At 36.4% G+C, this 27,850-nt stretch overlaps 1 protein-coding gene and 1 long non-coding RNA gene across 2 annotated transcripts; one reads left to right on the top strand and one right to left on the bottom strand.

Annotated features, from left to right (window-relative positions):
- Positions 1-184: 184 nt before the first annotated feature.
- tbc1d10ab (TBC1 domain family, member 10Ab) lies at positions 185-24,753 on the top strand. Its single transcript, XM_055208912.2, has 9 exons — positions 185-1,038; positions 9,022-9,118; positions 11,296-11,403; positions 11,620-11,726; positions 11,833-11,947; positions 13,343-13,408; positions 19,874-20,063; positions 20,530-20,684; positions 23,368-24,753. The coding sequence occupies exons 1-9, from the start codon at positions 845-847 to the stop codon at positions 23,767-23,769; spliced, it is 1,434 nt and encodes a 477-aa protein (XP_055064887.2). The 5' UTR covers positions 185-844; the 3' UTR covers positions 23,770-24,753.
- Positions 24,754-25,269: 516 nt separating this feature from the next.
- On the bottom strand, positions 25,270-26,270 carry LOC141369038 (uncharacterized). The gene is made up of 2 exons (XR_012372542.1): positions 25,816-26,270; positions 25,270-25,606 (listed from the first exon to the last, which is right to left on the bottom strand). It is a non-coding gene; the product is annotated as an uncharacterized lncRNA (long non-coding RNA).
- Between the last annotated feature and the right edge of the window lie 1,580 nt (positions 26,271-27,850).

The raw sequence follows: 27,850 nt of genomic DNA, 5'->3' as shown, positions 1-27,850 counted from the left end.
TTTGACTTCATGAATGCATGCGAGGCTGCGCAGACCGTTGCGCGCATGATATCAAATACCGCGATGGCGGTCAGCTTTCAATCGCTCTCGCGGTACTTTGATGTCATATGCTGATTGGTCTGCGCTGCATGATGAAGTCGAACGCACCTTATGATACTGCAATTACTGCGCACAATCGGCCACGCCCCCTTAAAGCGATATGTTGTTACCTACCGCGAGCACGTCAGTTCATCACACAGCACACAAACCCTGATATTATAAGCGGTTATTGTATTTTAAAGACGAAAATAGTCGTGTTAGACAAAATATACTAGCGGCATTAAAACGCAGTGAGTCTGAATTTTATTTGTTTATAAAGAGAGTTTGAATTATTTTACTGTGGTTTTGATTTCGGTTTAGCCTGTTAGCTTTCAACTCCTAACATTGTGGTTTGTTTGACAGAATTAGGCAAAATCAACGTTAACCTAAATTAAGTCATGGTACGTTTCTTTTCAGACACAAAAATCTCAAAAACGTGCACTAAACCTTAAATATTACCTCAGATATTACCTGGCTAGGCTAATTTAATACATTCACTCATAATAACATGTTTTTATGTGTGTTCCGCGAAGTTATGCTTTATAAATGTAACGTTAACCAGTGGCTGGCTAGTATTGAAGACTTGTCAGTGTCAGATAAACGTCAGTTTTAGTTGAGTTTAATCTGTCGATCATCAGATATGGCGTATCGTTAGTGTCACCGGAGGCTGTGGCTCAAATCTCAGTCTGTTGATAGTTGTCTGTGTCCTTATTCTTGCTTGAGCCACAAGCAAGATAATATACTGGGCTTAGACATCGTATTCAGGATGGCTACGCTTCAGTCAGGCAATGGAGTCCAATGGAAAGTCAATAGTAGTTTGAAGGGCACGGTAGAAAATCTCGCCGAGCAGGAGAGCTCATCCCTGGGCTCGGAAACTGAGCTTAACGGCTTCGCTAACACTGAGATCCAGGCTGACAAATATGGATTTATAGGAGGTGCTCAGCAAAACGCAGGAGAAAAGTGAGTTTTTAACGCTTTGTTTTGCATTTTAGGGTTTCAAAATGTTACTTTTGTTGTCTTTAAACTATAAACAATTATTTAATGCCATACAGAACTGTTTAATTTCATGTAAAAGTGTGATATTTGTGAAGCAGCTATGTAGACAACACACTTTGGCTGTAAACATACAAGTAAAACTTTATGTATTGTTTAATATCATTGATGCTTTCGATACATTATATAATTGTTAATGTACATTTAGATCCTATGTTCTATCTATCTATCTATCTATCTATCTATCTATCTATCTATCTATCTATCTATCTATCTATCTATCTATCTATCTATTTATTCCACAATCTTGAAGTACCATCAATAATCATAAACACCATCATTAAAGTAACCCAAAGACTGCAGATGGTTAATAAATGTCTTAAAGAGTAAAGCAACGTGTGTGAGAAGACAATTTATTGAGCTTATTTTGCGAAATTAAAACCAAAAAAGCACTAAATTTAAATGGTATTTGTAGTATGTTGGTATGTATGTATTGTTGGCATTGTATCTTGAATACTTTAAATTTCTGTGGTTTATGTGTGAAAACCAATTAGATGTGAAGTTATCATGTCATAGGTGATATCTGGGTTATCATGTGACCATGGACCACAAAACCACTCACGTAAGTCGTAAAAGATATATTTGTAGCAGTAGCCAACCCAACAATGCATTGTATGGGTTAAAATTGTTCTTTTTATTTCAAAATTTATTAGGATATCAAAGATTATGTTCCATGAAGATATTTGGCATAATTACATAAAAGTAACGCGTGAAGAAAGTAAGAGCGATTTTCTTCGTACCCTGATTGCATTTTAAAATATGACAGCATCTTTAGCACGCAACCCTTGACAGAGCTGACAAATATTGTTACCGTTTTGTGCGTGTAGGTCCAGAAAGCTGTTTTTAACTATGATATGTAAATTCCTAAAGCAGTATTTTTTTCTTAAACGCGTTGTGTTTCTTGGTTCATGTATTTTAATACTGATCAATCTACATGTTTTTTAGTGCTGTAACACATACTGAAGTTTGCCTTCTCAGAGTTTCTCAAAATAAAAGTAAATCGGGTGTAAATGTCAGGTGTTCCTGTCGGGACGAAAGTAACTCTGTGTAAAACATTATCTTTTAAAATGACGTTTTGCTGAAAAATGACACTTTCGCCCCTGCTCTCCCCTATCAAAAATTTTATTTATCATTGGTTATGTGTGTTCCTAAGGACTTTATTTGGAAAACCTTAAGGGTGATTTTCTGAATATTAAGATTGTTTGCACCCTCCGGATTCTAGATTCAAATAGGTGCATTTTGGCCAAATATCGTCCCATCCTAACAAATTGTACATCAATAGGAAGCTTATTTATTCAGCTTGATATGATGTATAAATCTTGATTTCAAGAAATTGACCCATATGACCCATTTTTGTGATCCAGGGTCACATTCACATATGTTGCCATATTTAAATGTTTTGCTCGGATGTGCCTGTTTGGGTTTTGGTTAATAAGCTCAAAATTTTAATCGTTCTTCTAACAAAAATCTATAGTTTTGCTTAAGGCGGCATTAACTAACTCAGTGGGGTCATTTGAAATAGTTTATTAAAGAATGTATGTGCTTTGAGAGCTTTAACGTTCAGGGTAGGTGTGGGTGATAAATCACCAGCGTGTATCTCATCAGTAAAGCCGGTTTCATGATTAATAGTAAATCAGCATTACCTTCTTTCAAATGGAGCGGCATTTACTACACAGTCGTATTTCACAGAGAAGCAGTCAGTCAGTGGCAGTGGGCGGGGCTTTGTTTGTATGACATCACATTAACAGGAAAATCAAAACAGCATGTTTAATGAGACTGCTTTGGTTTAATGTTGGTTAAAAAAACAGAGTGGGGGAATCTTTTCATTGTAGGGTTGTTGTGTTCTCACACTGCCAACACACATTTATGTCCAAACACCTTGTAAAAGTGATTTTTGCATAATGTGTGCCCTTTAATAATTTAAAAAATGTTGTCTGTTCAGAGTCATATACATCTGTGGTTAGTAAACTATGAGAGAATTTTCATTTTTGGGTGAACCATTCCTTGAGGTGTTACTGATTTTGAAGTATGTGAAGTATTTTTGCATTTCTCTATCCTTCCTTTAAGTGGACTTTGAATCGTCTTATAGGGTAATATGTTTCTCAGTAGTGGTAGAGCTATGCTAACAGAGCAAAAGGTTGTGGGTTCGATGATCTCAGGGAACACGCGTACGTACTGATAAAATGTTTACCTTGTAATGCACTCTAAGTTGCTTTGAATAAAAGCATCTGCCAAATGCATGAATGTAAAGTATTTTCCCTGCGTCGTGTGAGTGCAGATGAGCTGACAGGTCTATAACACGTGACTTTAAAAGTCCCCAGTGACTCAAGCTGTTCCTGCTGAGTTCATGTAAGCCGGACAGCTTTGAAAAGTGCTTGGTCAGCTTACATTCGCCAGCTATCTAAGACTGAACGGATGTTATATAATATTGTGAGCTCTAAAGTGTCTGCTTAGGTGAACTTTTTACAAATGCTGTAAAATAGGCAGCATAGGCATTTGAAACTGTATTTACTAAACAAACCAATGTCCAAGTCACATTTGGTTTTTCCTTTGGATGATCCAGTAGTACAGTGCCTGCAGCTATTACGAACACTTGTCTGTTTCGCATTGACTTGTATGAGTGTCTCTGATGGCAGAGGACAATGAAGTTCTGTTGAAGCTGCTTAAAGCACTGATCAAATGAATCACAGAATGATGTATCTGTCCTCTAAAGTTCATAGAGAATTTCCCTTATTCCCTTTATAACAAGGTTTCTTTCTGATCTCTAATGTAGACCCATGAGGGACGTTTCACCTCTTACCGTAACTCCCTTTAGCACATGGAAATGCTCATAAATGTATTTTGGCAGTGTTTACACTTTCGATATAAACTGATGATTAATTCTGTTCTTTCTGGGGCAGTAATGCGAAACACAAATGTTTTTATATTGCTGATATAGTTAAAGCTAAGATGATTATTTTCTGGACAGTCTGGTTTGTTTTATTCTCCACTGTCAGTGATGAATATAAACAGACCAGTTATATTTTACATTTATGCATTTGGCAAATGCTTTTATCCAAAGTGACTTACAGTTCAAATAAGGTATATGGTTTAATAGTTATTGTATGTTTCTTGTGAATCAAACCCATGACTTTTGGATTTCAGGAATTTTCCTTTTACACATCCTCTGCTTTTTTGTTATATATTTTTCTCATTAGTTTATGATTTCATGCCCGCTTAAAAAATCCACAGATCCTATTGTGGTGAGGGTGTAAGAAATGGAGTGCTTTGCCTCTTGGATAAAATTTAAGCTTTAAGCAGTACTTTGGATGTGATTGGTAGCTAGACTTTCACTCTCGTTTCATTTTGTTGTTAGATAAAGGAGGTCTTTGAGAAATCTGGAAGTAGCACTGTGCTTCATTATGGCACAGAAGTATCATTCATAGTTAATGTCATTAAAGCCTATTAGAGAAAGACGTCTTTGGTCATGTTACAAGGACAATGTGACTGCAGGGTAAATGACAGTTGTGCTTCTCCATGGAGAAGACCGAAGCCACTCATTGACTGATTTTACTGTTATGCTTTTGTTGTCATCCAATTGTTTACTACTGCTATGGAGATGAACACGAGAGCCAAGCCTCTGGGGAGATTTGTAGGGCACCATGCACATTTCAATGGTCTTTGTTGCTATTGATGTTTTGCGAGGTTCCTGAGAGAGTTAAGCTACAAGTATAGTTATATTTTTAGGCATACGCGAGGGTCCACGTACAGTGCACTTGATGCAAATTTTCACATCAGAATAGTACGTGCACAGTGTACGCGCACCGCCGGATTTTTGTATCAGCGCGTACTACGGATGTTAACAATTAAACGATCTTTGATTAATTGTCGATAAGAATTAAAAATCGTTAAAACTTAACAATTGTCGAAAAAGCAAGCACGTGTGTGCGGCACCTGTGCAACGCACATACAGCCGGTGAAAAAAAATAAAACAAGCGCGCAGAAGTTAGACTAGCCATGATCACAATGATGCTCGATGCCAAACACACACCTGGGCTTTTTAACATCATGCGAGACGCACATTGTAAAAAAACTTTGCTGCCTTAAAATTTTTTGTTAAAGAGTAACTAAACCCTAAACCAACTTTTTTAAGTTAATGATCTGTAAAAATGGTGCTTTATTAGTGCCGATCATTAATTTTAGTAAGGTTTTTGACATTTGGATATAAAGTGTTTCAATACTGCAATATATGGTGTAAAAACGCCTGAGTGCTGCCCTCTTCAGGTTGAACGGAGGCTACTGCAGTTGAATTTTCCTATTGGATGTTGGGTCCAAAAAATGACTCGTGACGTAAGCAGGTTCAAGCTCACCACACCCTTGTTACGATCTCACCACAAACTTGGTACGAGCTTAGTTCGTCCCCTCTATCTCCGTTAGGATCTGCCCACTTTTCTTGCATTTTTCAAATATTGCCAGTGGGTGGAGTCAGGCTCTGACCAGGGGTTTAGTTACACTTTAAATCAGCTAAGATTTACAAGTCATGTCAAAAAAGATGAGTTGTCATAACTTATAAAATATAGTTGAGAAAAGTCAACTTAATTTTAAGGGTTATAACAACTCACCTGTAGTTATAACAACTCATCTCAAGTCAAGATAAATAATAGCAAGTTGAAATGACTTGTAAATCCGAGTTGATTCATTCAAGAAAAAATTTTAAGGCAGCAAAGTATTTTTTACAGTGCAGGCTGGCTGCTAGTGCTAACGCAACGAAATGGCATTCACAGTGGATCTGATAGGTGTGTCTGAGCCTCTTATTTAATTTTATTGATAAACACGATTTTTAAATATGGTAGTTACTATGGAATTTACTATGGAAGATCACTAACGTCTCTTCGTTCGTGGACCCCATTTACTTACATAGTAGGAAAATAGAATACTATGGAAGTAAATGGGGTCCACGAACGGTTTTTATACAAACTGTTCCCAAAATATCATCCTTTGTGTTCATCAGAACAAATAAATGTATACAGGTTTGTAGCATAGAGAGTGAGTAAATAATGACAGAATTTTCATTTTTGGGTGAACTATCCTTAAGTTTTATTGGCCTGTTGTTTGGGCTTAATGTTGAAGCGAGTGCCAGGAAGAGAATGGGCAAGGAAAGACAGCAAACTTTTTGTGCACCGTGTATACTTTCTATTTCGTTTCTCTACCCACAATAAGCTATCAGCTTTGGTAAAAAGAGACATTTCTACAAGGTTCTTTTATGGTTCTTATATTTAGGGTGAAAGGTTGCTTACCCTGCCCTCTCCAGGAAGAGAATGGGCAAGGAAAGACAGCAAACTTTTTGTGCACCGTGTATACTTTCTATTTTGTTTCTCTTCCCACAATAAGCTATCAGCTTTGGTAAAAAGAGACATTTCTACAAGGTTCTTTTATGGTTCTTATATTTAGGGTGAAAGGTTGCTTACCCTGCCCTCTTTTTAAAAGCAACTCCTCTTGTACTCCATAAGGGAGTTCACCCTCTATTCAGCTCACTCTTTTCGTTGTTTTGCCTAACACAACTAACTTGCCAGTGTATGATGGAAAAGTAAACAGACAACTGACTGTTTCTGTAGTTTCTGTTCCGTAGATCTAAACACCACAATCACCTTTAATATGGCAATAAGTCAATCTGTGCTGCGTAGTCCACGAACACACAATTTATAGTTCAATATGAGATTTTGAATGGTTCAATATGAATGATTTATTATAGTAATTAAGAACTATATAATTTCAGAAAAAAAGAATACTATGGAAGTAAATGGGGTCCACGAACGGTTTTTATACAAACTTTTCCCAAAATATCATCCTTTGTGTTCATCAGAACAAATAAATGTATACAGGTTTGTAGCATAGAGAGTGAGTAAATAATGACAGCATTTTCATTTTTGGGTGAACTATCCTTAAGTTTTATTGGCCTGTTTTCAGCATCCGAAAGTCCTACGTAGACCTCTGGGAAACTGGATATGACATCACGCAACAAGACTTTGTCTTTACAAACTATTTTAAAAAAATTTGTTTAAATGTTAACATATTCCATCTATTCCAGTATGCAGGCAGCTTCTTTTTAAAATGTATTTTTATAATCTTACAAGCAGTGTTGAACAAGACATGGTTGTGTGACACCGCTACTATTAATGATTCCTCTATCTTGGATTTCCTGAAAAGGTCACAAACACAGCTTTGGATCTCTTATTGGTCACACGTCTTAACGTGATACAAGTTAACAGGTCTGAGTTCAACAAATCTGAACTTTGCAAAATGCTATTTTTTTTTCGCAGGATATTGCGTTTCTTGCGTACACTGTTAAAATTCCTTGCTGCACTTATTATAATTTTTTTTTAAGTATAATCAATTTGAAATTGCGATTCATTTCAACTTTCTTGAAAAGTAATGAGTTGTTATGAATTATAAAAATAAAGTTAAATAACTCAACTAACTCCTTAGTTACAGCAACATATGAAAAAAATTGTCAGTTAAAATGACATATAAATTCAAGTTGATTAGACTTAAAAATGTAAATGCAATATAGACATTTTTACAGGTACAAAATGTCTAGTGTGACCGCGGCATTACTTTCAGTGTTGCCAACTATTTTCAATGGAAAGTAGCTAAAGCTTGCTTGGAAAGTCGTTAAATGTCGCTAGATTACGTCATTGCCTCATTAGCATACCAGTGACGTCATCACGTCGTATTTGCATTCTTACTACATTGGCTGTTTCATGTTTCTCTTTCTCTCTGAACTTTTACAAATTTAATTTTAATACACATAAATGCCTAAATTTTTTTCTCGTTCGTTTATCTCCTGCTTCTGTTCTTATAAAATGATGGAAAACGTTGTTTTCTAGGTACATAGGTCAGCTGCTCGTTGAGAAGAGTAAACGACACGCGCTTTCACGTCAAAGTCTCCAAAAGTCTCCAACAATGCCAGAAAAAGTCGCTAGATTTGTCGCTAGTCGCTTTTTAAAAAATAAGTCGCCAAGGGGGTCTGAAAAGTCGCTAAATCTAGCGACAAAGTCGCCAAGTTGATTACTTTTCAAAAAGGATCCCCGTCGATCCAGGCAAATCCTGTAACATTTTTTGAAAAATGCTGTACAAAGCAAATTTTAAGTGTGTTTAATAACTTTATTATGTATATCATTTAAATGATTACATATTTTATAAAGGGTGTGTTAGTCAGATGGATGTAATAAAAACCCCTTTAACCGAGGTTGAGGGGGTCACACAAAACAAACTATGTGTGTTATTTCAAAAATTAAGTCCTCCTCGTCCTCTGTGATATGAGTAAGACTGGAACCAGATCTCTGTTCACTCCTGAGTCCTGACCCATAAATCCTCCTCCGTAGTCTGCTCGGACTTCCCAGTGTTTCTCTGCATTCATGCAGTAAGAATGTTCTTATAAACATCCATCACAAAATATTATAAAATGCGCATTTTTACTCCTAATGTTACTCATAGTGATTAGCGAATCACCACTGTAGTTAAAACCATAAAACTTAACATTTCTGGTTCTGCTTCTAATTTTCCTTATGATTCACTTCATGACGCAGACGGAGCTGTATAGACTTTTGCGTATATTTTGCACACATACAGAATTGTGCAAAAGTCTAAGGCCGCCACCACCAGCTTTGTTGTTTTAGAAAAGTTTTAATGACCAGCCATGTTTATTTTTCAATATCTTTATTAAGAAAATACATGTACGAACATGGTACACAGGTACAAAATGGCTTCTTCAGGCAAAAGTCAGTGTTTAGTGTTATTTAGCATATGAATACGTGCTGAGATGCTTGCATTAGCACCTGTGGCTGTGCTTGCATTCATGTTATCAGATAAATCTCCTCTCTAATCTTTTTTTTCGTCCTCTCAATGCAGTGATGAGATTCCTCCAGAGGTGCTTCGACAGAGAGAAGCTAAGTGGCTGGATATGCTAAACAGTTGGGACAAATGGATGGCCAAAAAACACAAAAAGGTTTGTCTTTAACACAAGCCTCAGACTCCTTGCACTTTTGTAAAGTTCAAATTCTTCTGAAAATGGCTTAATGTTCATAAAACGCTCAATAACAGCAATCATGGCCAAATTATATTATCCTTGGAATTTGGCTTCGTATCTCAACACAGCTGCAGGTTTCCAAAGTTACAAACTGTTTGATCAGATAAAGATGCTGGTTATGCAACCCACATCCATCACATCAGAGAACATTTTTTACTCTATGAACTTTTGACATGACATGTAATTGTCATACATTAGAGCACTAAAATGTTACATTTACATATATGCATTTGACCAACGCTTTTATCCAAAGTTTTTTAGCATTATATATAGTCCCTGGGATTAAACCCAAAACTTTTTTGTGCTGCTAACACAATACTTTACCACTTAGTGACAGGAACACATGGGGACAGTTTTCCAGACAGGGTTAAGATTAATCTAGGGAAAAAAAGGGTTTAGATTAAATCTTTACAAAAAACATTACAGGGTGTGCATATTGAGACAAAACAATTGCACTGATATATTTTAAGACACATCAATGCAAATTGTTTTTAAATTAAGACATCTTAAACAAGCATTTTAGTCTGGGACCAGTATAAACCCTGTCCGGGAAACCTCCTCATGATGTTTTATAAAATGTCACACTGATGGTCCAATTCTATGATGCTCATGTAAGGTTTTTGTCACAGACTAATATGAACGTAGTATCCTCACAGTTCTCGTGAAGGGCAAAATGAGCTTTATAGATCAAAAACACTTTTTGTACCAGGCTGTAAACATATATTTTTCTGCTGTAAAGTGGTGCATTTTAAAGGGGCCATGGCACAAGACTTTTTTAAGATGTCAAATAAGTCTTTGGTGTCCCCAGAGCACATTTGTGAAGTTTTAGATCAAAATACCATATAAATAATTTATTATGCATGTTAAAATTGTCACTTTGTAGGTGTGTGCAAAAATGTGCCGTTTTGGGTGTGTCCTTTAAAATGCAAATGAGCGGATGAAGTGCAAACACTGATCACAATTATGGTGGTTTGTTGCAATTAAAACTCAATTGTGCTTTTCTCTGCACTAAATGGCAGTGCTGTGGTTGGATAGTGCAGATTAAGGGGTGGTATTATTATAATAAGAGCTCCTTAGGACATCATAAGGAGAGCCAAATTTCAACGACCTATTTTTTCATGTGCTTGTAGAAAATGGTTTACCAAAACTAAGTTACTGGGTTGATCTTTTTCACATTAGGTTCACTAGGTTCATAGAAGCACTGGGGACCCAATCATAGCACTTAAACATGGAAAAAGTCCGATTTTCATGCCATGGCCCCTTTAACATGGGGGTTTATAGGATTGACCTTTTGGAGCCAGTATCTAGCGGAGTCGATGAATTCTAGTTTAAGTCACTTCCATGTTGGCTTCAGGATAGAGACCAGGGGTCTCATTTATGAAGCGTGCGTACGCACAAAACGGGGCTCAAAACGTTCATACGCCAGATCCCACGCAAAGTTGTGATATATAAAAAAAAACTTGATTGGAAAATGGACTTGCAGGGTGGGATCTTACGGATGATTCATGTTCGCACACTTGCAGGTGATCTGTGACTTATAAAGGGAACATTGCTTTGTAAGTTTTGGCGCATGTCATTTTTGGCTTTTGTGCAGACTTTTAGTAAGGATCCTACACACAGTTTTATAAATGAGACCCCAGACGATTACCCCTTCTACATGGCTAATGCACAATTTGGTACATTTTTAAAGTTAAGTAAAAGACATTGTCATCCACCACCATGTATTAGATATTGGTATAAGAACTGGCCATTTAAACAAGTCAATAGGCAAACATTTTTATCTGTACAATAAATAATCGGTGTAACTAAACATTTGCTTTGCTTGTCAAATTGAAAGGAGCTTCTTGTTTTTTCTTTAGTACTGAATTCCACTCTCATGACTAAACATCAGCACAAACACAGTTAACAGTAGCCAGATTATCAATAATTTACACAGTACTATAATTTTGCTCATCTTTGTTCATTCCCTGTTTACTTCTTACATGGTTCTTGTGAGTCTGCCCATAAAAAGTATTTAAAGTTTTTGGAAGGGCTAAAGTAGCTCAAACATGATTTCTCGTTTTTACTGTGAATTTTCCTCTCTCCATTCCCTGAAGGTAAAGTTTCGGTGTCAGAAAGGCATTCCTCCATCACTCAGGGGTCGCGCATGGCTTTATCTCTCCGGTGGAAAAGTTAAGAAAGAGCAGAATCAGGCAAAATTTCAGGTGAGGAGGCAACAGCATGGCTCTGTTTCTAAACATAGTAACATATAGATACTATTTTAAGGGATCATAGATGTGCTTAGAGGTAGACGATGATTTGGAAAAATTTAGGGCTGCGTGATACTGAAGAAACATGCTAATAACTTGCTAAATGATTTGATATGCGAATCTGAAACACATTACAAAGAGTTTACATGAATTATTTTGCTTGTGTGCCAGGAGTTAGACAGTCAACCTGGAGATCCTAAATGGCTGGATGTGATCGAGAAAGACCTCCACAGACAGTTTCCATTTCATGAGATGTTCGTAGCTCGAGGAGGACACGGGTGAGTCTGCTCCACACCTCACCCGATAGGCTTCATCTCACCCGACAGGCCTCACCTCACCGGATAGGCGTCTGCATTTTAACTCTGTGTTGTATTGCGTGTGTAGGCAGCAGGATCTGTTTCGGGTGCTGAAGGCGTACACGCTGTACAGACCGGAAGAGGGTTACTGTCAAGCCCAAGCCCCTATAGCCGCTGTACTGCTCATGCACATGCCTGCTGAGGTCAGTACTTTATCCTCATGGCTTTGCTAGTCCTGTTTATTTATCTGCTAGCTTATCTGTGATCACTCACTGTTTGGGTGATTCTCACGAAAACTTGGTTTTAAAAATGTCAAGCATGAAAATGTAAAAATTGCTTAAATTTACTGAAAAACAAAGTCTGGAGTAAATGGGAACATTAATTTAAAAACTTTTACTTATCATTTAACACTTTTTGTAACATAATTTAAAAAATTAGTCCTAAAAAATCTCATTACCGCAACAGTCAGAAAACATCAACACTGACATATTTTCAAAATGACATGACAAACATGAAAGAACATAATTTGGAGATTCTGCACATGCATTTAAAAGCAAAGTATTATGCTTCTATTAATTAAATTAACATTTAATACGCATCTGTTGCGGTAATGATAATCAAAATGTCGTGTAAGCATTCTGACAAGACAATATTTCAAATTAACTGTAAAAAAATGATCTTACCTGGTAGCCATCTTGAAGTAACTGGTCCATATGCTTGGTCACTCAAAATCAAACTTTATTAAAATTCTATATGTGTGCTTAAACTGTTCTCAAAAAGTGTTGCGGAGGATGAGAACATCAGGCATGGACAGATAATTTTCCTAATTTTTCTTCATTATTATTATACATGAATATTCAGTAAATATTTTTTCTGTCATCTAAAGTAGTCTAGCAAAACATCCATTTATTTTTTTTCTTAATATTTTGTGATAATTTGATTAAATTACAACATAACGCATGTTCAAACACAGCCGGACACATTGCGGTAATGAGAATTTCAGCAGAAAATGAGATAAAATTCACAATTATAAATTCTTATGTTGACATCACACATTGTGCAAGGTTGAATACAGTATTGTGTTAATTCTGATGCTTTTTAATGTTACTATATTACACATTTTAAATCTAAAATCATTAGTGCCGTGGTGTTTCAATGGTTTCGTGAAAATCACCCGTTTACAGACGCTTGTAGTGTATTCAAGCTATAGATTTTATCAATACTATCTACTTGTAAACGTGACTTTTTATAATACACTTAGGTAATCCAGTCTGTAAAAACCCAACTAAAGTCATTTTTATTGATTTATTGTTTTCTACATTATTTACATAATGTAAAGATCATTCTTTAAAACATTTAATCTTTATATCTCTAATATTTACTGAAATATTACCTTGATATCTTTAGTATTGATTGAGTAAGGTCAAAAATTGGAGTCAATGTTTAGGAACGTGATTATTTTGATGCTTCGACAATTCAACGGCTGTAAAATCTGTAAAATTGATTGGCCAATAGGAATCAAGTATTCCACAAAGCCATGTAATAAAGTTTAATGATCTGAGACCTCATGTTGTTCTTTTATGGTTATGATCCGTTAGGATGCGTTCTGGGGTCTGGTTCAGATATGTGAGAAGTATCTGCCCGGATATTACAGCGCGGGCCTGGTAAGAGAACACAGCACACTGTCCACTTCCTTTAAATGCTGCTCTGTGTATTATCAACATCAATCATGCTGCCAAAACACACTCATCGATTGGTTACAAGACAGCAGGTCTCTCATGTTGTTGTGTGGTATGTCCAGGATGTTTATCATTATGCTCACAAACATTTTTTTTTTTTGCTGAGGGAACATGCTAATGTTTTACAGCATCAGCCTGCTCAGGGTTCAAGGGTTGCTTCTTTTAAACGCTTCACAGCCTGTTTAACTCTGCCAACCTGTTTGTTAACCCATTTCAACATCATCTAAACCGCAGCATCTGTACAAGCGTTATGTGGCATGACAAGATTTTGACTGAAAAAGCATACAGTTGATACAGCAGAACATTTCATTACTGGAATCTTTGTAGTGTTATCTGGACAAAACATTCTGTTTATAAATGGTATCCTAACATTGAACACAGAACCTGTCAACAGGACAGTGGTTTTCAAACACATTGGATAAGAAAACATCTCCAGTCGCTAATTTTAGTTTGGTTGCAAATAACCTAAAGACCAAAAGATACAGCTGCTGCTATCCATGTTTAATGTTGCCTAAATAACGCTACACTGTAAAAAATTCAGTTGTTTTAATGGTAAAAACTGGCAGCTGTAAAACAAAATTATTTAAATGAAATATCATTAAATGTGAAGAGTCACACGTGTCCTACTAGCCGTGCCTTGACGCACAATGAAAGGTATCTTTTTTATGTTAATTAGAATTGTTGTCCTAACTAGTCGCGACCCAACAGTGTGACATTTCTATTTAAGAAACTGTTTCTATTTCTTTGACGTTGCGGCTAACAGCTCTGCCTACACAGATCTCATTTATGAAAGTTCTGCACATTGTAAATATTAATCATCAACCATAAATGAGGAGAGATTGATTATAAATGTTTTAAAGCAAAGATATATAACAAATCTCTCAAGTTGCACAAGAAATGCCATATGTGTGTACAACTGTGTGCTCCTCAGCTGCATTGTGAGAGAGCAAAAAAAAACAAATGCAAACAGAGCAAAACTGTCCTGATTGGCTGCGTTTTGTGATTGACTTCGTCGCGCTACGCCCCTTTTTCGTATTCAGTATGGACAGACAGATTGCCAATCGCTGGAATATCTCTTTGCATCTAGTTAGGGCACTGTCTCACGCAGAGAATTTTGGGAACGTCCATTTACCATTACATTTTACGGTGCTTTGTATTTTGAACAAAAAACTATCATTTTAAAGGCGGGGTGCACGATTTTTTAGAAATGCTTTGGAAAATGGAGTCGGGCCGAGCACCAAAACACACTTGTAGCCAATCAGCAGTAAGGGGCGTGCATACTAACCAACCACGTTGCCTGGGTTGTGTATGTGTGGGGCGGGTCTATTAAAAGAAGGTCCAGATTCTATTGGGGTAGGGGCATGTTTGTTTAGGTAATTTCAAATGTCAACATTGGCTTTCAGAGATCGTGCACGCCGCCTTTAATGATATTTCACTGTAAAAGTACTTTTTAACTCTTTCACTGCAATTGATGAGCTATCTCGTCAATTATGAGAAAATGCTTCACTGCCAGGGTTTCCCGCAGAAAATGTGTTAGCTAAGGTGTTGTAGGTGGGTGGGGCCGGGGACGTGGTAATCTAAGGGGCGGGGCGGGGCGGGGCGTACGCGTCATGATGAAAATGAAAATATTTTTATTAAAAACACTCAAATAAAACTTGTTTGACTCTGTGGACCCTGTACCAAGTCCAAAATTATTTTATTTTGACTTAATATAAAATATTACTTTAATTTTTAATGGTCTGTCATGGACCCAGTACCACATATGAGATACTGTTTGAAAGCTTAGACTTTCTACTTTCTGCAGATATGCATCACTTTGAGATATGTTTTACTGTAAGAAAGTTATTTACACTTAATTTACACTATCACCCCCCCCACAATTTTTGACATGATTTAACTCATTCACCGCCATTGACGAGTTATCTCGTCATTTATGAGTTCATATTTAACTAATAAATATGCCTTTCTGGACGAATTTCAAAGTGAAAGTGTAATACCGCTTTTATCCACCAGATGGCCAAACCGAATTTATCAAAAACGGAAGTTAAAAAGATTTAATGATTTATTTTAACTGCCTTTATGTTTGATAGTCATTCTGAGTCTGATCTCTAACATAAATTCCTTTACAAAAACGCAATTTTTTTAAGCTTTTTGCTCAAAATTTTGTATTTTTGAAGAGAAAAATCCTAATTTTTAAGAGGTTAAATTAAGTAGAAAAAGTAAATATATAATGAAAAGTTTTTTCCCCATTTTGTTTGTTTGTTTGTTTGTTTATTGTTTGTTTGAAAGCAGAGGGTGTTTTCTTTAATTTGATAAAATTTGTATGTTTATATATTTATAGAAAATAATTTTTCCTGCAAGGAATTTTGTGAAAATTTTGTTAAAATCACAAAAATGCAGGTGGGCAACTTTTCTTAAAAAGGCTGGCTGTGAATGAGTTAATATTCACATATTTCATATTTTTCAAGTATGACAAACATGGACAAGTCTTACATCAAATGAAAGCTCTCACTCTCAGGAAAAAGACTCCAGCGTTATTTTTGTTCTATTGTCATCACATATCCAACAATCATCGAATGAATAATGAGGTAAAAAATGGTCGTTTGTAAACATATGGGAAACTTGAGTGTGGACTGCCTCAGATAGCACAGATAGCCACAAATGATACACCATCTTTTCTCTTAGGTCCTACTCTAAAACATGAGTCCATTCACAGCATTTTCTTTGGTTGTGTGCATAATTAATCCCTTGCTATTTATTATATGTGCAAAACAAAAAATTAATATTTATATGAAAAATGTATTTTCGCACCCTTCAGTAAATTAAGAATATCTTTTGAACGCGACATGATAAAGAGATCATTCTTTTTTAGGGTGTTTACTGCCTGCTGCTAACAACCAGAACTGTCTGCAGTCTGCTAGAGCCCCCACAGTCAGAGTTATACACTATAAAAGACAGTATTTACAACATAAAAAAAGAAAATTTGGTGTTTTATCATATGGAAAACAACATAAATAAGACTATTTGTCACAAACAGCAGCTTTTTATGTAACTTCAAAGGGTTTTCTGCAAAATGATATAAAGATATTGCATTTATTCCACTGTATGTGGTTATGGGAGCACTTCAAATGTTTTAGGCAGAAATTTTATACAAAAAGGGTATTATTCCTCCCATCAGTTGGAGTAAAATTGGAGCTGGAATCAAACAAAACTGTCTGCAGGTTTCGTTACCGCTCAGGGCCAGAGTTATATACTTTTAAATACAGACTTTAGAAAAAAAACATCAAAAAGCGCCTATTTATTTTTGTGTTTATTAGAGGACTGACAACACATACAACCATGTTGAGCACTTTTAACAGTGTTTTATGTAATTTCAAAGGGTTTCCTGTAAAATGATACCAAACTTTTGTATGTGCACCTCTGCTTGTGGGTATGAGAAGCTTTTGAAATTGGGTAGGCCAAAGCTAGGCGGAAATCCCCAAAATAGCCTCAGAGTTTGAAGAAACTATGAAGGAAAATGAATACATACTAGATTATTAATGAACTAAATATTTTTAACAGATACCTCTAACGGGAATAGCTGCGTGATGAAGTGAAACTAAAGGGGTTAATAAACACAAACTAAAGCAGATGTAGTTGAACGATGATAGATAGCGCAAAGACTTATTACAAAACGTATTATATCCCACTATTAATTACATTATCTTAAAGAGTGTAACTACTGTAGCATGTAAATAATGCACATAAATAACGTGAGCAAGAGCGCTCAACAATTATATCGAATCAACGGGCATGTGCAACCTAGCTTGCAGGTTGCTCAATCAACAAATTCACTTTCAATTTGCAAGAACTATAGATTAATAGAATAACATGTTAAAATAAACCCAAAACATAAGTCCACTTACAGATATCATGGACATGGGTTTTATCAACTGGCTAGTTATCCTCCAGACAGTGACAGACCACGTCTTTCTCTCATTTTGGCTGTGGCGCGCGTGCCCGCTTACGGTGTGAAGCGCGTTAGCGCTATTTTCCAAGATGCATTTGACGGCCTTTTGTGCAGCAATTTTTTTTTTTTGGAGGACCTAGTTAAGGCGGTAGGGTTTCCCAGCTTAGGTGGGCCGCCCTAACTGCAAAGTGCTGTTAAAACCTGTCTGTTAATGACGAGTTTTTAAGGCAATCCATATTTCCACTATTATCCACCCAGGTGGCGCTCTTACCCAACTTAAAAAACCCGTAAGCAACCACTAAGCAGTCCTTCCAGAAAAACGCAGAGGTTTTTTGTGATTGTTGCGGGCAAAAATCCTCGATTTTGCGGCACGTTTTCTTAAAAAATGCGATGGAATATGCGGGATATTTATGCGATGGAATTGCGGGAATTTGCGAAAATTGCGGAACTTGCAAAAACGGCCGAAACTTGCAAAAGCTGCAATGATGTTCACGTCCCATAATCACGTCACTTCATAACGTTCCCATGGCAAAAGAGGACACCGCTGCGCTTTTGGGAAGTAAATGCAAAATTTTTCAACTTTCTACTAATATATATGTGACTTTTTGCTACAAAAATGCGGAGATTATGAAATCATGCAATACATATTTTGCGCGCGGCTGATTATGCAATATATCGCGCGATCGCGTTTTTCTGGAGGGACTGACTAAGACCAAACAGTAAAGATTCCTTGTATGTTTTGATTATCGCTTTGAATCTAATCTCTATCAAAAGTCCTTCACAAAAATGGAATTATCTCAGCTTTCTGCTCAAAATTTGGTATTTTTGAAGAAACCTACTTATATTTGAGAGATAAAAAGAAAAGTTTTTTTGTTTGAAAGCAGAGGATCTGTTCTTTCATTTGATATATTGTATATTTACATATATACATTTTCTGGAAGACATTAAACTTTTGTGAAAATCATAAAAATGCTGGAGCATAAAATATATATTAATTCACACCATATATTTTAACAAAATTTCAAAACCATAGATTTAACAAAACATTATGTTAATGTTTTAAATCTATTACAGTTTTTAACTGTATATGTTAGTGATGCACCGATGTATCGGCCGCCGATATTTATCGGCCGATTTTTTATGAATTTGAAACCAACCGGATATCGGCAATAGCACGAGAAAGGCCGATACCGATTGTTTATTAATTAACTGCATAAAGAAATCCATTATAAGTAAAAAACGAGTTAATGTTGTTAATAAAATAAATGCTGAATAGCAAAAACCACCTTTGAAGGTTGTCACGCTGTCTTATTATATTCGTTGTAGCTTAATTTGTGCCTCTTTTATTATGTTGGTCAGTTGAATGTTAATTAGATCTAATCCAAAAATAATTTGATGCAGAAATAAACTAGCAAATAGACCAACTATATAGTATTGTATACAAGTGTTTAATTTTGGTATCGGTATCGGCCAGAAGTTATCTGTTTAAATCGGTATCGGCCCAAAAAGATCCTATCGGTGCATCCCTAGTATATGTTACGTTTTAGTGCAGCAAATTTTTTATTTTTTGTTAAAATTATAAACATTAATTAAAGTGTTGCTGCTATACTTGCGATGGCTGATATAATGATTACCATATATGCCATGGCTACCTGTTGCTAGGTTAGGGCACGAAATAAACCAGTTTGTTTGTAGTAACCATGTTTTTTGGCATATTGATTACCGTCGGTTTTACTGCATTAACCATGGTTTTTCTTGCACAACTACGGTTATTTTGTGGTAACAGTGGTTTAATTATAGTAACCATGGCATTTTTGTTCAACCATAGTTAATTTGCGTAAGGGCAATTATTGTCTCTTGTGTTTGAAGAGTTCAGCTCAGCTTAAATGATTCTGGCGGCCAGCATTATGTAAGATCTTTTGTGTTTGACATTCAGGATTAAACAGGCAAATACTGGGCAATGAGAGAGTGAACGGTACGAAACGAAATATCAGATACGGAGAGAATTAGATAAGACCAACAAAAGGATCACGCACTCTTTATCTCGCTCTCATTTTCCCATTCAACTCTACCTGGTGTGCTTCCTCTCACCGAATCTTCTCTGTCACCAAAATTTGTTTAATATGTAAATGTGACTCTGAAGCAATATCAGATATTGTAGGACGTACCGTACCATCAACGGCCTTTATTCACCACAGAGGATTTACATGTTATGGGTTTCTTTAAAATATAAAACGATAAGGAAATACAGCACGTCTGCTCAGGTACAACCCATAGTAAGGCAGATATGCTGTTTTGGATGGTTGCCAGGCTGTTGCTATACAATGCCATGCCTATGACATTCTGATCCTAAAATATGACTTCTGCCCTCTTGATTTAGCTTACAAGGATGATGAAATGGTTTCCACCTGTAAAGTATTTTTTTGTCTCTCATTGCACAGGAGGCCATTCAGTTGGATGGCGAGATCCTGTTTGCTCTTCTCAAGCGTGTATCTCCTGTGGCGCACAGGCACCTGAAGAAGCATAAGATCGACCCCATCCTCTACATGACCGAGTGGTTCATGTGTGCTTTCTCCAGAACGCTGCCCTGGTCCTCTGTCCTGCGCGTGTGGGACATGTTCTTCTGCGAGGGTGAGACCAGATACCACATGCACACTAACTGTTGTTAACACCTCGTCTGCAACTATGCAAATTAGCAACAGTTTAGTTTGCACTTCAATACTTGCTGGTAGAGCCCAAAAATAATTTGCGAAATTCACACAGTGCAACGCCTAAACATTTATGGTTGTTACAGTTTATAAAAATATCACACACAAAGACATAGAGCTCTGTAAACAGCAAATTAAGAGTCGCTTTTAACCCCTTCTCATGTGTTAACCAATCAGTAAATTTGAAGGTGGCGTGAGTCGCTGGGAAACTACCCTACTTGGCGAACAATTGAAGATTGAATTTGAATAAAAGGGGTTTCCTTCAGCAATTGTGTTCAGAAAAGTAGTTTAAATAGTATTGATAATAAATTCTGTATGTAATAGTAACTTTAGAAGTTTTTTTAGCTATAGATGAGAAAGTTGCATTGACGTCTCTGTGCGTAATGCAGGTGTGAAGATCATCTTCCGTGTGGGTCTGGTGCTGCTGAAATGCATGCTGGGATCTCAGGAGAAACTCAAGGCGTGTCAGGGCCAGTACGAGACCATGGAGCTGCTAAGAAACATTGAGGCACGATACATGCAGGAGGGTTTCCTAATGCGAGAGGTACCTATTTACACTTACAGCAAAGCTATTCTTAAAAGGACGATACTGCGATCTTTACCTTCCTCTTTTTTTGAAGTCTTTTTTAAAGTGCTTACTGTGTTTCGGAGGTCACTTTCAAAAGAAAGCAATACATTTACACTGCTGAGCTTGAGACTGAAATCTAGGGCTGCAGCAACTAATCGATAAAATCGATAATGAAATTTGTTGTCAATGACATTGTGGACATGCTCCCCCACCACCGCCGGACAGCACAGACACGCGTCTGATTTATACAGGGCAAACTGTGCGCTTATAAATAAAATCAGGAACTGTTTATTCATACAGGGCGAGCTGCGTGCTCAAAGTCACCACGCAACCAGCTTGTTTAAAAGCAAGGCAGACTAATTTTGAATAGCCATTGGGCTGATTTTATTATGTAGATCTGGCAATCCTGACAAACAAACGCTGTTTAATAAAGATCTAATTTCATTCTTTAAAGGTCACTTTTTCCTGATCCCATTTTTCAAACTTTAGTTAGTGTGTAATGTTGCTGTTAGAGCATAAATAATACCTGTAAAATGATAAAGCTCAAAGTTGACTGCCAGGCGATATATTTTCTTTAAAAGAAGTCAGCTTTACAAGAGAAGAAAGCATAGAAAATGGGGGAATTATTTATATAAAGAATATAAAGCAATAAAATAGAATTGAATATATGGTATTTCTGCAAAGTTTTGTGTTCTCACAAATAAAAAAAACGGTATTAACTAATAAAATGGTATTAACTTTCCTTCAAGTATTAAGATGTATTAGTCAATATGATTAATGACAGGTATATTTATTTAATGTGTAAATGATTTTTTTACTACTATAATCACGGAATTTTGAGATTTGAATTTTGTGTTAAAATGTTATGCAAGAAAAAATAAACTCAGTTGTCATTTGCATGCTGTCTTTACTATTGGGTTATACTGCATGTTGTCCGAAGCCTTAATATGCGTGTCGGGCTCACGGTTTAGGGGTGCGAGCAAACAAAACTTATCAAACAACGCATGAGTAAAGTATTGAGATCTGTTTCGCAGTTTTTTTTTTGTGCTTTTTTTGCTGCTAACAACACATTAATTTTAACAAGTTTGTAATTATTACCAATGAGAAATAAATCAACTTTTTGATGATATTGTAATTATATGACCAGCACCTTTATATAAAAGGAATAAAATACAATTGAATATATAGTATTACTATAAACTTTTGTTTTCTTAAAATAAATAAAAATCAGAATGGTATTAACTAATAAAATGGTAATAAATTTCCTTCGAGTATAAGATGTTTAGCCAATATGATTAATGACAGGCATTATATTTAATTAGACATGACTTTCCATCTTATGTGAAAATGGCCCCTAACAAAAGAATTACGTGATAGCAAGTTTTTATATTACATAAGTTATGTAATATAAAAACTTGCTATCACGTAATTCTTTTGTTAGGGAGTTTGCAATAATACCATGAACAGCAGTGCAAAAACATCATTAGTTGCATCTCAGCATCATACGCTTACAAAAGTGAACTAGTGACGTCTATAGCAATAACTAATAGCTATATTAACAGAAATTACTAAACCCTAAATTAATCTGTATTTCTTCAATTGAGTTATTCACCGGAAGCGGCCGTGCACAAAGATCGCTGAAAGCGGAAGTTCTACATATCAGCGTGAAAATCCCCTATAATAAAACTCTGCAGTAGTGTGCGGCTTTTGCACTTTTAAAAATACACTTATAGACATGAATACCCTAATTTTGTGCCTTATTTAGCTATATGTAAAAAATCTAATTGAGTAAATATTGATGTTTTTATCCAATTAGTTGAATCATTTTAAAAAAAGTAATTGCCCGATTAATGGATTATAGTTGCAGCCCTACCGAAATCACAGAGAATAACAGCAGTATGGCTCCCCCTGCTGGTTAAAAATGGCAACTGCTTGCGTTATTTTTCAGTAACTTTTAACGGCAGGTTGCATGATCTATCAAAGCCATTGGTTAAATTTGAAATCCCCTAAATAAACACCCCCCCCCCCACCACAATTAGAATCTGGACCTTCTTTTGATAGACCCGCCCCACGCATACGCAACCCAGGCAATGATGTCGGTTAGTAGACACGCACCTTACTGCTGATTGGCTCCAAGTGTGTTTTGGTAGTCGGCCCGACTCCCTTTTCCAAAGCGTTTTTTAATAGAAATCGTGCACTCCACCTTTAAGTTCATAAATGTTAAAAAATAAATGTTTGTGTCGGAGCCGGGGGTTTAGCACTTTCGGTGGCCCGAGTTCGAATTTTGACAGGTACAGTTTAATATTACACAAAAATTTAATATAAATGTTTTTTAATAACACATATGACATTATATTTACAAATGATTAAACCGAATATGTTCATGACTTTTGAACGTCTTGTCTGAAAGTAAATGGGTTTTCCTTGCAAAAGGAAAAAAAATCTAATTAAATATTTTAAATATTTTAAATGTTCCTTATCTTACTTAAAGGTAAATAGCCTTGTACTAAGCGAGATAAGTACAGCCCCTTCAGTGTAATACAAGACCGGCTACCTATACATTATCCCTTACATAGATGATCGATTTTATTATAGATTTATATAACTGTAAAGTCAAATGTATAGTGTTAAACTCTCTCCCTCTTTCTTTCCCTTTCAGGTCATTGAATTAACTCTGTCCGAGCGAGACATAGAAAAGGAGCACCTGTTTCAGCTCCGTCGCTGGAAGGAGACCCATGGAGAGCTGCACTGCAAATCCCCTCCCAGAATGCACGGCGCCAAAGCCATCATGTCCGCCGAGCCACCCAGCCGCCAGGACCTCAAACAGAACCCCACAATCATCGTCGAACTGCCGCCAGCAACAGACAGCCAGGTGGAGAAAGATAAGAATACGAAGAAGAGCAAACAGGAAAAGAAAAAAGAGCCACTCGTCAATCCATACTCGCAGCCGTTACAAAACGACAACCTCTCACCCGCCGAATCACCTCATCTGCAGAAAGACACGCTCCTGCTGGGATCCAATCAGAGTCTTAGCAGCACAGAGCACGACACCTACCTATAAACTGTCAGAAGAGATGAAGAACAGGTCTTTGTGATCAAGAACCATGATTGACAGTGCTTGTGCAAGATCTGTTGACAAAAGGGTCTTGTGTTAGTGTCGTCCTACCTCCCCAGTTTTGCACAAAAAATAGGGGATTTTGCACTCGTATGATGGGATTGGACCAAAAATTACTCCAAAAATATATATCACACCTGGGAAAGAGGTATTGAGGATGTTTTTTTTTTAGGTGCTTACATGATATGAGTGTAGATATGTTGCATGTGTGCATGTTTATGAAGGATGAGCCAAGCCTGATTTGTTGGATCTCTTAGTGAAGCATGTATAAGCTGTGCTGGTTGCAGATCTTTCATATTGGTCCAGGTAAATATCACTGTGTGATAATCAGGAACATTTAGTTGCACCTGAACCAAGAGTCAAAATGATTCATATGCTGTTTTAGGATTCGTAAGATTCATTTAGTGAGATGCGAGATGCTTTCTCATCTTACTCTGAAGACTTCACTTGAACCGTTCACCCCAAAATGAAACCTTCTTGTCCATGTTGAGTTAAATATTGACATTTTAAGTTAAAAAAATTGTTTTCATTTATTTTCAGACGAGGAAGATATTGCAACTATCGCACATTTATTTTATGTAATGACATTACCTCAATATATTTGCAGTTCATCTTCTTCACCAGTAAGGGGAGCTATAGAGCTGTTTTACACAGATTTGGGAGCTCGAACAGAAATCAGTGACCATCCTGTTCTGTTTTGCTTTACAGGTTCATGATCTCTGATGCTTTACAATCAATTTTATGACACTAAACAGTAAAACAAATACACAGGGCCATTTTTCATTAGTTTTTTATATCATTTTATATATATTATAAAGTGTCATTTAAAAATGGTGAGTCTATGTATGGCACGATATCCACATACATGTCTATGTTTATTCAATTAATATTTCATTCCTTTCTTCATAAATGTTGTGTACATTCCATGGATTTGAGTTTTGATCATGACCACCGGTGTTTGTATTTCTTTTTAAGTCCAATGTGATCTTTTACACCGTAAAAAACAATTTGGTTATGTAAGTTTTATGTAAAAGTTTTGACCTGTGATAAGTTGACATAACCTACAAAAACAAGTTGAAATAGTTTAACTAAATTTAAGTTAAAGTAACATGTTAATTTGATATCGTTTTTTTTTTACAGTGTACATGAGTTAGCTATATATGTGAGCTGAACTATTATAGTCAGGTAGAGTTGGACACTTTCACATTCATCTTAATGACAAAATGTGTCCCAATCTACCAGCATTAATGATTTTCACCTTCGGTTTGTGACCAAGTTTTGCACATTTTTTTTTATTTTTATTCCAAGTTTGCAAAAACTGAATGGAGGCTGTCGGTTTTGTAGAATTAAGACAAATTATATATTTTTAGATGTCTGCTGACTTTTCTTTTATGTAAATAGTATAACACAGATGAATTTAACACTATACAAAATTTTATGTTGTAAAAAAAAAGAGACATTTTTCATGCTACGCATATTATGTACAAAAATTTTTTTTTGCTGTGTGTGGGCTGAACATATACAGGATTAAGTTTTTGCTTTTCCTTTGTTATAGGGGATTTTGGGAGGAAGTGATAATTTTGTAAGATAGCAGCATTGTTTTCCATCTTATATCAGATGTTAACTCGATTAACATCTGACATCTTGCCAAGTTTTATACAGTAAAAATCATAAACTAACAATGCATGCTATTTTTAACATATATTTATTTAGTATATGATCTTTACTTTTTTTATAGAATTAAAGTCCTATAAAATTGAGCATTATTTAGATAAGCAGCTGCCTGAGAATTTATACATGCATTTTAAGTTTTGTAAATTCAACCCTTTTAAGCAGCTATGAAGCTTTATCTCATTTTTGGTGACGGTTTCAAGATTAAGATAGTTTGTGATTTACTGATTTAAATAATCTGTGAAAATTAAATAGGTGCTGTATTATTGAGAGAATGAAGGTTTCCCAACGTACAGATATTAATACGCACATAAACGTTACACTCGTAGGAGCTGAAGTTATTTTCTTTTTATTGTCAGACTTGCCTGCCTATACAATTATCCTCATGTATTGCAAAAACACAGATAAAATATTTTTCATGATTAAATTTGATACTATCTGAATTTCTCTGTGTTTTGGTGTCTCATGAATGATTCTTTGCTCCTGTGATTAAGTCAGGCCGGGTACGGAGGGAATAAAGGGAAGAGTGAGATTGAATGTGGGATGAGGAGAGGTGAATGAGAGCACTGTCATCTATCTCTCTGTGTGGACTGGACACCTGTTATCCTCAGCACAGAGATTTGCATGTCAAAGATGCTGGCGTGCTCATCTCCTCATCACTATACCCAACGTTTCCCAAACCCCCTCACATCTCCCTACCACCACCACCACCTTACTTCCACTGCTAGTGGATGTACTGAAATCATTGTGTGTTTTGTCAAACCACTAATTTAAGTCATATATACTGCAAAGAATGTAGTCACACTCCTATAGGATATTTATTTGCACATATTCAAAAAAATAAATCAAATAAAATGTGTGACCCTGTCTGTGAAATCCAGGTTAAATTATCTAATTTTGATATTTTGATTTCACTCATTGACATGAACTTGCTTAGTAAATATTGAATTGATTTTATGTATCACCAACAAGTAAATCACCAACAAAATGGCTTCCCTACAAAAAATCCAGCTAAATCCAGCATAAACTGGTGAGCTGGTCTCCCAGCTTCGTTTTAGCTGGTATTGCTGTGTTTTGGTCACTTTTTAAACTGGTCTAGCTGGACTTAGCTGGTCAGGCTGGAGGACCAGCTGACCCACCAGCTTTGGACTATCTTAAACCAGCTACTGCCACCTTAAACCAGGTACCAGGCACCTTAAACTAGATACCAGCTTATGATGGTCTTTAATGGATTTTTCAAATTGGGTTTTCACAATTTTGTCAATAAAATGTATTTGTTTTTTTCCATGCTTGCTTGTTTTCTAAGGTGTTCTAGAATCTGGATGGTTGCCAAGTAGATGCTTATGCTGTTTATGCTTATTGTAATTTGTCACCATTATTCACCAACATGTGACCTTGAACTCGATGCTGTTCACTTCCTCAACTGGGGATTGTGCGTTTCTGTAGCAGCAGTAACAACATCAAATTGAATGCGCTTAATTAATATTGTTGGCAGCTGTAAATACATAATTACAACATTAAATTACATTTTAATGCTTCTACTAAATATTACAGAACACAGAAAGTGCATCAAGTAACAATAGCCTCGTTCGACTTCATGCGGCACCACAAGAACCGGCAGGCGGATGACGTTAAAGCAACACTAAAAGTTTTTGTTTTTTGCTCCCCCTACAGGTTGGAAGCGTAATTGTCCATTGCCACTGTTGTAAATAATTTAGCCTACAGCAGCAAAGCTGGCTCTGATTGGATTGTAGGTCTGCCGTAAAGCAAGTTTTTGTAGTTTTCACTCGAACTACAGGACCGCGACCCAACGGTTAGAAACTTCTTTAGTGCGGTTTTGGCCGATAGAGGGCTGCAAAGTGCCGTTCACCCTGTTTCAAGTGGATGAACGACTGAAACTGTTTTGGAAATGTTATTTTAAGGTAAAAAAAACTCTTCAGTGTTGCTTTAAAGTACTTTAACATAATCTGCCTATCAGTTCTTGCTGCCCCGCATGAAGTTGAACAAACTGGTTTTGGATAGAAGGGATACAGCTATGACCAAAATCTCGTGAAATCGCGCTAGATGTGTGCTGTCTTTTATCATAATCATACTCCCAAACCTAACCCTAAACCTTTCATTTTATGGGATTTAGACTGTGGCTGTATCTATCTAGCCAGAACTGTGGCCCTTACGAAAAATAACCATGGTTTAGTTGCACCCCAAAAACTGGCTTAGAGGCCAGTCACACCAAAAGCGTTTATGGCAGTTGCAGGCGCCTTTTTTGAATGATATTCTATGGGCAGGGCGCGTTTGCGCGCTGTTTATGCGCGCCGAGCGCCTTGTGTTTTTTTGCCGCCTGCCGCGCACGCGTTTT

The sequence above is a fragment of the Misgurnus anguillicaudatus genome, chromosome 12 (genome assembly GCF_027580225.2).
Source record: "Misgurnus anguillicaudatus chromosome 12, ASM2758022v2, whole genome shotgun sequence".
Classification (NCBI taxonomy): Eukaryota; Metazoa; Chordata; class Actinopteri; order Cypriniformes; family Cobitidae; genus Misgurnus; species Misgurnus anguillicaudatus.
Note: the sequence above shows the minus strand (reverse complement) of the source record. Positions and strands in the feature narration are given on the sequence as shown.

Coding starts and splice junctions, on each gene's coding strand:
- tbc1d10ab (XM_055208912.2), top strand. CDS start 845: ATGGCTACGCTTCAGTCAGGCAATGGAGTCCAATGGAAAGTCAATAGT. Junction 11,948..13,342: donor TCATGCACATGCCTGCTGAG/GTCAGTACTTTA, acceptor ATGATCCGTTAG/GATGCGTTCTGGGGTCTGGT. Junction 20,685..23,367: donor AGGGTTTCCTAATGCGAGAG/GTACCTATTTAC, acceptor TTTCCCTTTCAG/GTCATTGAATTAACTCTGTC.